Genomic DNA, 13,470 nt, shown 5'->3' on the forward strand with positions numbered 1-13,470 from the left:
TTTCTTACTGTGAGGTTGACTTACCAAAACCCAGTAGCTTTCCATATGATATTAAACTTCCACTGGGATTGCCTTGGCAAATGATGGCAAACTTTGGCACACCAGATGTTTTGGAACTAAATTTCCCATGATGCTCTACTACACTGAGCATCATGGAAAATATAGTTCCAAAACATCTGGGGTGCCAAGATTCACCATCACTGGCCTAGGCAATCTAGAGAGGGGGTGCCTGTCAAACTTAGGTACCTGTTCCCAAAAAGAAAATCTGGTAGAGGAAGGGGAAGGAGGTCAATTAGCAGAACTTCCCTTTTTAGGTGAAGTTCTGCTTTAAATTCACTCCAGTTAATCCACCCAGTAGTGTAGTTTTGTATGTCTATTAACCTCCCTGGCGATATGATTCTTTCTGAAAAAACATGCTGAAAGCAGTACCATTATTTGCAAGGAAATTTGGTGTTTTATACTGTAGGTCTGTAATTTTTAGGAATAACTCACTTAAATCTGACCAAACAAGAATCTAATAGGCATCCCGGGTATGACATTTTTTTAAAAACAACATTTTAAATTATAATATAATAAATAATTATAAATAATTATAGCAAGTAATAATATAATTAAAATAAAAATTATTCAATAATGTAATCAACTCAAAATCACTGAAATTTGCTCAGTTGCAGAATTGTTGCTGTCATTATTTTTTTTTTTTTATGACGGATTTCCCCACAAATCGCTATTGCACAATTCTGCAAGTGATTATAATTTATTATCGCTGTTTTCTAGCTGATCTAAAACCATTTTTGACATAAAAAGACACTTTTGGTTGCTATGGACAATCTACATTTTTCAGGCAGAAAGAAAGGTTTTTATTATATAAAATGACATGCAGGGCACTGGGCAGACCACTAGGGATTTTTTACATACAGTACTGTAATCTATAAGATTACAGTTTACTGTATGTATAGTGTTTGTTAACTTTTTTGAAGTTGGCGCCGATCTCCGCTCCCGTGCGTCGTAACGTCGCAGGGAACGGAGATCGAGGGCACACGGGGACACTGTGTGAATCGAGCGAGGTCCCGCTCGCTCACACAGCGCGGTGACATCGCTGGATCCAGGACAAGGTAAGCCAGCACAGCTGCAGGCTCTGCATATCTACCCCGAGCGTGACTCGGGGTTACCGATTTTGGTAGAAAAAATCAACCCTGAGTCACGCTCGGGGATACCGCCAGGAGGGTTAAAGAAGGAGATATGATGTTTGGTGAGATGAAATGCATGCTGTACATGTGTAGGAAGTGGCAGGAACTATTTGTATTAGTGAATGGGAGATTCCATTTGAGGATTATATTTGTAATCATTGTATATATATATATATATGCAACAGACAGCCTATACAAGCCTAAGTGCTGGTTCAAACGGGTGGCTTCAAATTCGTCCTACTCTGAAGCTGCCCCGCACAGCGTCACCTACAAACGACTTCTTTAACCACTTCAGCCCCGGAAGGTTTTACCCACTTCCTGACCAGGCTATTTTTTGCGATACGGTGCTGCGTTGCTTTAACTGACAATTGCATCGCAATGCGACGCTGTACCAAAATAAAACTGATGTCCTTTTTTCCCCCACAAATACAGCTTTCTTTCGGTGGTATTTGATCACTGTGTAGAGTGGACAATCCGCGCTTGAAGGTGCGAACAAGTGAATAAATATGAAAAAACTGAAATGTTAGTGATGGCGCTGCATCTATTAAAATGAGTTAGAATATAAACCAATGAAAATATGTTACAGTAAAAAATAAATGCACATCCAAAGATAAATGCAGAAGCAAAGTGCAAGGAAAGTAAACATGAAAATAAAAATACAAAGAGCTGTAAAGTAAGCAAACTAAGTGTCTGTGGAAAAAATAAGGTGCCAACGCTTCGCTGTAACCAGAAAAAGGACGCCAGCTGTACAATCTTCCTCAGATACTGCCACTGAACAGATGACAGGCAGTTAGGGACATACAAAGTGGCTACTTACCGGATAAGATGGATCTCTACCACAGAGATCAAACAAACTCAGCATACATGAATCACTCAAACAGCGGCAGCTGGTCTCAGGCCCCGTACACACGACCAGTTTCCTCGGCAGAATTCAGCTTCCGACCGAGTTTCTCGCTGAATTCTGCCGAGAAACCCGGCCGTGTGTACACTTTCGGCCGAGGAAGCCGACGAGGAGCTCGGCGAGGAAATAGAGAACATGTTCTCTATTTCCTCGTTGTTCTATGGGAGCTCTCGTCCCGCCGAGCTCCTCGGCGGCTTCAGTGCTGAACTGGCCGAGGAACTCGATGTGTTTGGCACGTCGAGTTCCTCGGCCGTGTGTACGAGGCCTCACTCCCCCACTGACAATCCACAGACTGGACTAGGGATCTCCCTCCGAATCTTCCAAATGTATGGGATCACTCACAGGGCATAATTAAGTGAAATAAAAGAAGGATACTTCATGGTGCAGTAAATCTTTTAAAAATGGGTCCCTTTATTCATAGATAGCTGGGATACTGACATCATAAAAGTAATTAGCGAGCAGGGAAAGTTATTCACACGAAGCTACAAAGTAACTAGCCGCGGCTTGAGCCAGCCTGCTAGAGCGTGGTGACGTCAAATTCTATCGCTCCACTCGACGCTGCTTTTCTCCATATGAGGCTTAGACAGGGACTCCTTTCCCTTTCCCTGCCTCATTACTGTAAGGTATTTAATTATTATTATTATTATTAGAAAAAATAAATCTAATTTCTTCATCAGTTAATATGTATTTTGCTACATTTTGTTGGTTAAAAAAATCCCAATACGCGTTTATTGATTGATTTGCGCAAAAGTTATCGTGTCTACAAATTATGTGTTAGATTTATGACATTTATTAATTTATTTTTTGTACTAGTAATGGTGGCGATCTGCGATTTTTAGCGGGACAATGTGGCGGACAAATCTGACCCTAAGTGACAATTTTTTGGGACCAGTGACACCAATACAGTGATCAGTGCTAAAAAAAATGCACTGATTACTGTATAAATGAAACTGGCAGGGAAGGGGTTAACACTAGGGGGCGATCGATGGGTTAAGTGTGTCCTAGGGAATGCTTTCTAACTGTGGGGGGGGGGGACCAACAGAGATCGTGTTTCAGCTTAGCTGAAACAGATCTCGTTCTTCCTCACTGACAGATCAGCGGTGGGCCTTGTTTACATAGGCACACCTGTGCTCTGTGTCTCCTGTAAACGACGCGCCCCCTACACCGCATGCACAAAATCACGTACAGGTACATGATTTTGCGCAGCCAGGTCCCCCTGACACAGTATATGCATGGTGGGCGGTCCAGAAGTGGTTAATAAAAGTCAATCTCCCAAGTCGCCCCAAAGTAGTGCAGGAACCTTTTTTCTAAGTCGGAGTGACTTCAGTCACTCCTATTAGAAAGGTTTTATTGCACTGAATGGAGCGCGACATGTCAGGTGGCTATGTCGCCTGAGAGATCGCCCCCGTGTGAACCGGCACTAAGGGATAAAATAGGTGCCTAATATATTCACTGATTATGCCAATTGTATCATGCATTGGAGGGGGATTTACTAAAACTGGAACATGGTAGCCAGTCAGCTTCTAACTTCATAAAACCTGAAAACGGATTGCTTTCTACGCAGAGCTGCACCAGATTGTGCACACACCAGTCTTGGTAAATAACCTCCCAAACATGATGCAGTGTTGTGTAAGTTTGAAAAGATTCTGCATTGTCAAGGATAGATGCAGTTGATTGACATTCATTATGTATGGCATCATAAGGCCTCATGCACACGTGCTTATGAAAATTAGCAGCTTTTTTTTCTGCCAGGATTTGGCAGAAAAAATGCCTCTAATGTTACAATAGGTATGCGTGTTTGTTCACAAATGAGCTTAAATGCATTCTACTGGTCAGAATATTATAGAATACATTTACGGGCATTTGGTAGAAGGTTCTACTGAAGCTCACAATATAGGAACAGGAGCCACACCGGTAAGATACATCATTGCGAAGATGTGGATACATTGGCCAAGATTGATGTCGTTTTAAGCTGATAACATAGCACTTGGGGTGCTTTTTTAATGTGAGTATAATTTGATGGGTGTTTCAATACAAATTAAGAATATACAGAGAGCACTATGTGGTACTATTTTGTTTTTTGCATGGATATCTACATGAGAATGGAATATTGCTGGCGAATTAACGCGGGTGAAAAAAAAAGTTTTGGAAGGCGAGCTGAAATCAGTCCATGGTGGGGGAAAAAAGTGTGTTATGACCTTAATATATTATTGGGGTCAATAAAATAAGGTGAGCGTGTGATATGAGCACTGGGTGATTGCATGTGACACCTGGATGGGATTTCTTAGGCGTTAAGAGAAAATATTACAGATCACGGCACATTGGTGGAGGACACTTGTGATATTATTTAAAGATGGATTTTTTTGTGTTTTAGTTAGATTGCGCTACATCTAAATGTATAGAATATGTATGCGTGTCTGCGTGCATACAGTATGAGCTTAAAGGGGTTGTAAAGGTACAATAGCTTCCTTTACCTTAGTGCAGTCCTCCTTCACTTACCTCATCCTTCCATTTTGCTTTTAAATGTCCTTATTTCTTCTGAGAAATCCTCACTTCCTGTTCTTTTGTCTGTAACTCCACACCGTAATGCGAGGCTTTCTCCCTGGTGTGGACTGTCATGCTCGCCCCCTCCCTTGGACTACAGTAGAGTCAGGACGCTGTCTATGTTGCAGATAGAGAAAGGAGCTGTGTGTTAGTGGGCGTCCTGACTTTAAATGTATTCTATTGGTCAGAATATTCATTTATTATTTAGTTCAGGAGTGCAGTTTACTCTTATTCAGTTGAATTTTGATTTACAGATCAGTGTATGGGCCATACACCACTCCAGCATTGTATCTGTTTGAATTGGTGTAGAACAATTTAATCATTCCAGCCCTGGAAGGTTTTACCCCCTTCATGACCAGGCCATTTTTTGCGATACGGCAATGCGTTACTTTAACTGGCAATTGCGCGGTTGTGCAAAGCTGCACCCAAATAAAATTGATGTCTTCTTTTTTCCACAAATAAAGATTTTTTTTCGGTGGTATTGGATCACTATATTTTGCACTATAAACAAAAAAAGAGTGAGGCCCCGTACACACGACCAGTTTCCTCGGCAGAATTCAGCTTCCGACCGAGTTTCTGGCTGAATTCTGCCGAGAAACCCGGCCGTGTGTACAATTTCGCCGAGGAAGCCGACGAGGAGCTCGACGAGGAAATAGAGAACATGTTCTCTATTTCCTCGTTGTTCTATGGGAGCTCTCGGCCCGTCGAGTTCCTCGGCGGCTTCAGGGCTGAACTGGCCGAGGAACTCGATGTGTTTGGCACGTCGAGTTCCTCGGCCGTGTGTACGGGGCCTGACAATTTTGAAAAAAAAAAACAATGTTTTATTTTCTGCTATATTACATATCCAATAAAAAAATTGAAAAAATCGAACTTCTTCATTAATTTGGGCCAATATGCATTCTGCTGCATATTTTTGGTAAAAAATCCAATAAGTGTATATTGATTTGCGCAAAAGTTATAGCGTCTACAAAGGATAGGATATTTTTATGGATTTTTCTTTTTACTAGTAATGGCAGCAATCAGCGATTTTTAGCAGGACTGTGTGATTTAGCAGCGGTCAAATCGGACACCTAACTGACACTTTTGACACATTTTTTGGGGGACTAGTGACTAGTGCTAATACAGTAATCAGTGCTAAAAATGTGCACTGTTACTGTACTAGAGTTACTGGCAGGGAAGAAGTTAACACCAGGGACAATCCAGGGGTTAAAGCGGGGTTCCGGGCATAATTTTTTATTTTTTTTTGTAAGCTATAATTAATCACATTAAATAGTCTCTAAAACATATTAATAGCTCCCCAATCGTTCCAGAAATCATTGCAAACACTTTCCTTATATCCTCCAGCTCATGTTGTGGCCGTATCCATCATATGTGTGGGCATGTGAAGCCTAATTCCTTTTTCTTCCTGGTTTTCAGGGAGAGGTGCATTCTGGGCGATTTTTAGGCACAGTAATGCCCAGAGACTCCTGGGAAATGAGTGTCATCTTTTCCCAGGAGGCAATGGGGTCTTAGGACAGGAAGTTGAACCACCTAGGACCAGGAACTAGGCAGATTACGAAAATCTGCCTAGCAACAGCCAGATAGACATTAACCACTTAATGACCACCTAAGGACCCCTTCACGCTGATATACGTCGGCAGAATGGCACGGCTGGGCACAATCACGTACCTGTACATGTCTCTTTAAGCCCAGCCGTGGGGTCGCGAGCACGCCGCTGGGGGCGCGCTCGCGACCCGGTCCGAAGCTGCGTGACCCGCGGACCCGATCGCCACTGGTGTCCCGCGATCGGTCACCAGAGCTGAAGAACGGGGAGAGGTGTGTGTAAACACACCTTCCCTGTTCTTCGTTCTGGCAGTGTCATTGATCGTCTGTTCCCTGATATAGGGAAAGATGATCAATGACGTCACACGTCCAGCCCCACTCCCTACAGATAGAAACACATATGAGGTCACACTTAACCCCTACAGCGCCCCCTAGTGGTTAACTCCTAAACTGCAATTGTCATTTTTACAGTAAACAGTATTTTTATAGCACTTTTTGCTGTGAAAATGATCCCAAAAATGTGTGAAAAGTGTCCGATGTGTCCGCCATAATGTCGCAGTCATGAGAAAAAACGCTGATCGCCGCCATTAGTAGTAGAAAAAAAATTATTAATAAAAATGCAATAAAACTATCCCCTATTTTGTAAACGCTATAAATTTTGCGCAAACCAATCGATAAACGCTTATTGCGATTTTTTTTTTACCAAAAATATGCAGAAGAATACATAGAATACATATCGGCCTAAACTGAGGAAAAACATTTTTTTATATATATTTTTGGGGATATTTATTATAGAAAAAAGTAAAAAATATTGTTTTTTTTTCCCCAAAATTGTCGCTCTATTTTTGTTTATAGTGCAAGAAATAAAAACCGCAGAGGTGATTAATTACCACCAAAAGAAAGCTCTATTTGTGGGAAAAAAAGGACGCCAATTTTGTTTGGGAGCCACGTCGCACGACCGCGCAATTGTCAGTTAAAGCGACGCAGTGCCAAATCGCAAAAAGGGGCAAGGTCCTTAACCTGCATAATGGTCCAGGTATTAAGTGGTTAAAGGCAAGCTGTTAATAGAAAGTACATTTTTAGGGTGAACGCTTTAAGTGTGTCCCTAGGGGGTGCTTGCTAACTGTCTGGGGATTGCTCTGACTGGGAGAACACAGAGATCCATGTTCCTGCTTAGCAGAAACACAAGATCTCTATGATCTCCCATGTCAGAACCGCGATCTGCCTTGTTTACATAGGCAGATCGCCATTCTGCCTCTCTGGGGAACGATCGCGGGTGGCCGGCAGACTTTGCGACCGTCTAACCTGCTGATTGACTTCCCCTTTCGTCCAATCAACACGCACGCCCCCAGAGGCGACTTCACAAAGCAACGTACAGGCATGTTGTTTCGCGCATCCGGACTGCCTTGCCACAGTAAATGTGCGGAAGGCGGTCCAGAAGTGGTTAAATAATTACAACTGAAACTAGATGTGGCCGTAATGAGGCCTTTATTTACTATAAAACTAAGTCGACAGTACTTATAGTATTTTTTTTTTTCACAGTGTTCTAAAAACGTCATAAAACAACGGAAGCCAAAAATGTAGTGCTATTATTAACTCAGTGACCATAGTTTTTCATTTTGTAAAGTCATACATTGCTACATACAATTTTATACACAGTGTGTGATTTCCCCCTGACTGGCAGCATGCTTATTTTGCAGTAGCGCCAAGATGACCGTTCCAGTGCTTGCACATTTTTACTAGTAACAGACTGCTGTTAAATTGGGATGTTTGGCAAACATAGCTTTTCAGATTTTCATTCTCACAACTATGCTTGAACAAATTTGTATTTAAATGACCCATTTATTAATTTGTTATGGTCTAAAGTTAAAATTGGCTTGCCCTGTAACAATTTATATTTTTGTAGATTTAGACAAAGGGATTGATGTATCAAAAGCTCATCTGGTCTTCTGGTCACTGTGCAAAATACCTAGACAGATAATTGACGAATGAGGACAATTGGTCTGGACTGAGCAGCATGATCAAATAAAAATTGGTATTGTTTTGGGCATGTTCATGCTCATTTTTGGGCAAGTTTCTAATTAATTAAGCTATTCAGATTTTCTACCAATCAAATACATGCTTTTGCTTTTTTTGATGTGATATTTTCTAATTTATATTTTCTATCTTAGACTTCATGGATGATGATGAAGATGAAGAGGGGGCACTGCTTCCTGGCATGTCACTCAGGAAAAAAAGGAAAGAGGAGAAAGGTGACCCTACTTCACCCAGCATTGAGGGTCAGGGTCACCATAATGTTCTGTACAATGATTCCCAGGATTCTATGCCTACAATAAATGACAGCACACAGACCTCACTGAGAACTCGATCTTTGCTGTGGGCACCAAGGGATAGCCCACCAGCAGCTCACTGGGGACATGGGAAGAAGCAAACACATTTGCTGGGTGGGCAAGGAACAACAAGTAATCCTATATCCACAGGGGACAAGTCTGCTTTTAGAACACGAGAAGGAAGGGTAATTGAGCATCGGGCAAAAGGGAGCAAGTTAGAACGTAAAGCAAAGATTAGAAGCAGATCTGAAGGCAAGAACAAAGGTGACCAGGCAGAGTATAAAACCCGGCATGAGAAATTGGAAGAACAAGTGATATATGCAAGATCAGATGTTATAGGGAAGCACATAAATGTAGAAGTAAGGCCTAGTAAGGAAAGTAGGTTGGAGGTCACCACAGTAGAGGGAACCATGAAGCAGACATCAAAGGAAAAATCTGCTACTTCAATAAAACAGGAACAGGATAAAGTTTATGTGACGCGACTCCTCTCTGGAGTTCGAAAGACTCGAGGTCAAGTCTTCCCGGGGATGCTGCTACCCAAACCTAAACCACACAGAACATCTAAACACCGCGAGCACCCTCATATCCCTACACCCCCAAAAGAGCCGCATGGGGGGCGACGGTCCAGACCCTGGACTCCACCTGATACCTCAGAATTAGGACTTTTTAGCTTGGAAGGTCATACCGAAGTTCCAGGATTACCCATCCCTACCTCACCTAGTCTTCCTGGTGGCCCTCCTCTCATTTCTTCAGAAGCTCCACCAGAAGAACTACAGGACTACAGCTACGAGGACACAGAGCCACGTCAGTTGTGGCCAGAAGATGCCATTAACTGGCAACGTACATTCAGTGTTGGAAATGTTGATTTTGAAATGCTGAGGTCGGACTGGAATGACCTTCGCTGTAATGTGAGTGGTAACCTGCAACTCTCGGAGTCTGAAACTGTGGATCTGGTGGCTCAGTACATGGAGAAGCTCAATGAGAAGAATGGAGGGTAAGTGATGTGCTGGCCTTAACCAAGCTTTTCCATATTGTATTCAATGTTTAGTAATACCAATGCTATTTATTCAGTTCCAAACTCTGACTCCAGTAGGGTTTATAACTGTGGTTATCAAATGTCTTTTAGACACCTGAAAGGTGCAGGGGGGACAGCTGGAAATTTCGAATAGGATCTTTAATTGTTTGTGTACATGAGGGCTGCTGTATGCATTCATTACTGATACATGCTTTGCTTTCTTTGTTGCTTACTGCTTCTTACATCTTGCTGCAAGTCTACCAGAGTCTGCCTGATTGAAAAATGTAAACTCTGCAGTCTCTAATGACAGGGAGCTTGGGGAATAGCTGTTTTTTTTTTATTTATGGCAAGCAAGAGTTCCTTTTATATAACCGTGTTTTGTAAAACCTCATTTGTTCCTCGCATTTCTGTTGTGACAAATTTTTAGGATATATACTTTACTCCGTATAATCAACGTGGAGAAGCGCCGGGATTCAGCTCGGGGTAACCGATACTTGTTAGAATTGGAGCTTGAAGAAAGAGGCAGAAGGAAAGTAAGGCTGGCAGAGTATGTGTACCTCCTTCTCCACCGTGGTACAGGAGGGGATAGCGATGAAAGTCCCCCTGCAGAACCACCTGAAATTTCTCCCAGCCCTCCTGTCTTCAGTAAACCAATCCTCTGCCGGCCTGTCAGCCTGACCTGGAACCCTCGTGCTACAGTGCACTTTGTGGTGCCTGGTAAGTTTGTTGCTATTACTTCGTTAAAGTACTGCATGTCAAAACCATGTCAGAAGCCTTGAGTGTACACAGTGGCATTAGACGGGAATGCCCCCTGTCCCTCCCCACTAATCTTTTTTATTATTTCTCTTGAACCCTTTTTTCAGTTGATCAAGAGTAATATAAACACACAGATCTACTTTGGCACTTGAGTTAGTTGATATAATGTCCCCTCTATAAACCCCTACCCCCCATAGGAGCATTCCTAAAGGTGTTTACTCCAATGTGCAAAAACTAGGGCTGTTACTGATTACAATTTTCGTGTTCGATTAATCAAATTTTTTAATCGATTAATCGACTAAGTTAGATTAATTATAACGCACATACAGATCTAACTACTTTTAGCTGATCTCCTTGCAGGGTGAATCCCAGTGCAGCTACCAACCACGTAGTTTCAAGTAGGTAACTAAATAAATATTGCACTGGAGATAAAATCGATGTAGCTACATAAACTGTAAAAATGGTGCGAGTAATACCAAACGGTAGCAAAAGTAGTCATAAAAGCATGTAACTAAGTATGATACTGGTATAAAAATGTGTACAACGATACCACTGCTGAATCCAGATGAGGAGGGGTTAACATCAGTCCGCCAGCATGTAGATGTCCCATGAAGGGAACTATCACAACTCCCAGTGGATGGCTGTAGAATCCCAGGTTGATAGAGGGAAGTGATAGAGGAAGGTGTAACAGCACCTGGGGGGGGGGGGGGGCAGATAGGTCCCGCCGACATGCAGATATATAGGCACAGCAAATGAGCCCTTCAGATGGATACAGCAAGCCCCACCGTTGTCCGCGATGTCACCAGATCTCTGACGGAACTCCCTGAAAACCCGGAAGCCGGCAGAGAGGTGAGTACCGATCAAAAAAATTAACGATTAATTGCGGAATTAATAGTTAATTTCCACAGCCCTAGCAAAAACCTTGCAATATCTGACATATCGAGCTAAAGCCTCATACACACGATCGGGCTTCCATCAGACTTTTCTATGGATTTTTGTCCAAAGGGGTGTTGGCCGTGAACTTGGTATGCATACACACGGTAGAACTTTTTCAGCCAACATTCACCAAACTGCGTGGTTTTTCAGCTCTTTAGCACCAACCTTTGGGCAACTTCTGCTATTGTTGTCTGATGTTTAGCATTGGTTCTGATGGACATTTGTTGTCGGAAAGTTTGAGAGCATTCACAGCAAACATTTGTCCGTTGAAAAGCCGGGAACAATTGTCCGGAGGAGCATACAGACGGTCAGATTGTCCAATAAAACACATCCGTTGGATCGTTGTTGCCAAAAAGTCAGATCGTGTGTATGGGCCTTTACTCTGCTGCAATGAAATTTAGGGTTTTCTCCTAGCCAAACTTAAAACTCCACACAGCCTCTGGCTCCCAAGCTTAAGGCCAGGACGAGGGGCACATTTCTTGACCCAAGTACCTATAATTCACTAAATTAGGGCGACCTGATGACATAGTGAACATTCTTTCAAATGCACATATTCTCACACCATTTGAGACCCTACACTCCTCACCAGTCCCAATCCCAACCTGATATCAATAATTTGTGTTGGTATGGCCCAATCCGCATCCCCCAAAGACCTAACCAATTCCAAAGAATGGGAAACTGACATTAACCGAAGCCTTATGCCCTGTACACACTATCAATTCATCTGATGAAAACGGACCGATGGACCGTTTTCATCGGACGAACCAATCGTATGTACAGGGCATTACAGTCAAAGCCTGGGTTGACCAAAGTACATCACCCTATTACTGACATCACTGGTGTCTCGCTACCATCACCACCATGTGACCATACAAACATTCGCAAATACCTCACTAAATGCAGCACACTCCTTTATTCTACAACTGTGGAAATCACAATATTAGCCATCTATTTGCGATTGGTTTTCCAAGATAAATTTGATCCTGGAAAACATATTGGCCAAGATTACTTGGCCTGCTTTCTCCAGACTATGCTGCCACATAACAACATAGCCTGACCTATTACAAAGGCACTGGTGGACAATGGCCAACATACACGGAACTTGATTGTCCGCAACCTAAGTACTGCAGTCCGAAGTACTCCATGTCTAAGAAATTGAAAGTCATACGAAAGTCTTATGTTCTTTGTTATGTTTTACAAATGGGAGGAGGCCAGACTTTAAAACAGTATTTTAAAAACCCTAGCAATGAACATTCTCTCATTTTTGTTCTGTTACAAAACACTTTCAGCATTATTTTTTATATCGGTTAAGTGCAAAAAAAAGATCCTTCTTCCTAGATCTAACTTCCTTCCTATGCTGCACTGAAATCCTAAACAATGTTTTTAGCCTTTCCAAACTAGTATATGGACTATAGAGCAACTTCTTCCTAAATCGCCGATATTGCAGTGCATGGGACTGGGTAGATGTTCTGTATTCCTGTCCTAAAAGACGACATAGATGCAGTACAATGAAAGGAAGTGTGTTACTAGCAAGTCCAACCAGGGAACCAGGTGAAAATAACGTTTTTAAAAACTCAAACAAAAGGAAAATTGCACAACCGTCACATCTAGGGACTGATAAACGGTACTAAACTGCTCTTGTTGCACATAAGGAAATCTGATGGACATATAACGCACAAAACAGTACAGCCTTGCTTTTAAATAAGCTCTGTTAGCCAGTGACCATGCATCTATGATCTCCAGTTATGGAAAGTCTTCTTTAACCCCTTCTTGACCAGGGACAAAATAAACAAAAGGGGAAGTTCTGCTTGTTTCCACCCCCCTCTCTCCACTTCCACATTTGACACTTTTTTTGGAGGGGAGGGGAGAGCACGTACCTGGTTTTTACAGGTACTAACTCCTACTTCTGGGTCAAATTGCTGCAGCAATATGCAAGGATGTTCGTTCCCCGCCCCAGCAGCTTTCTGGGGGACACACAGATCCCAGAAGACTGCAGGACCATTCACAATGTGTGCTGTGGTTCACGCATGTGCAGTAGGAAACCGACTGTGAAGTGTAAAGGTTTCACCTATGGTTTCCCTTACCTAAGATGCTGGCATCTGCACCTGAAGCCAATTGAAGAATCGGCTCAGGTGGGGACATCTCTGGATCCCTGGACAGGTAAGGCCTCGTCCGTCGGACCAGTTTCAGCAGACATGTTCGGTCGTGTGTAGGGCCGACCGGACAATTTTCCGGCCGACCGGACACGTTTCCAGC

General features: G+C 42.6%; 1 protein-coding gene across 1 annotated transcript in view; it reads left to right on the top strand.

Moving 5' to 3' along the window:
* The window catches only part of B4GALNT4 (beta-1,4-N-acetyl-galactosaminyltransferase 4), a 141,155-nt gene that overhangs the window by 102,743 nt on the left and 24,942 nt on the right, over window positions 1-13,470 (top strand). Inside the window, exons 15-16 of the mRNA XM_040328445.1 lie at window positions 8,349-9,501; window positions 9,950-10,239. Of these exons, the coding sequence (XP_040184379.1) occupies window positions 8,349-9,501; window positions 9,950-10,239 (1,443 nt within the window). The remainder of the gene's footprint in view (window positions 1-8,348; window positions 9,502-9,949; window positions 10,240-13,470) is intronic.

The sequence above is a fragment of the Rana temporaria genome, chromosome 11 (genome assembly GCF_905171775.1).
Source record: "Rana temporaria chromosome 11, aRanTem1.1, whole genome shotgun sequence".
NCBI classification, from domain to species: Eukaryota; Metazoa; Chordata; class Amphibia; order Anura; family Ranidae; genus Rana; species Rana temporaria.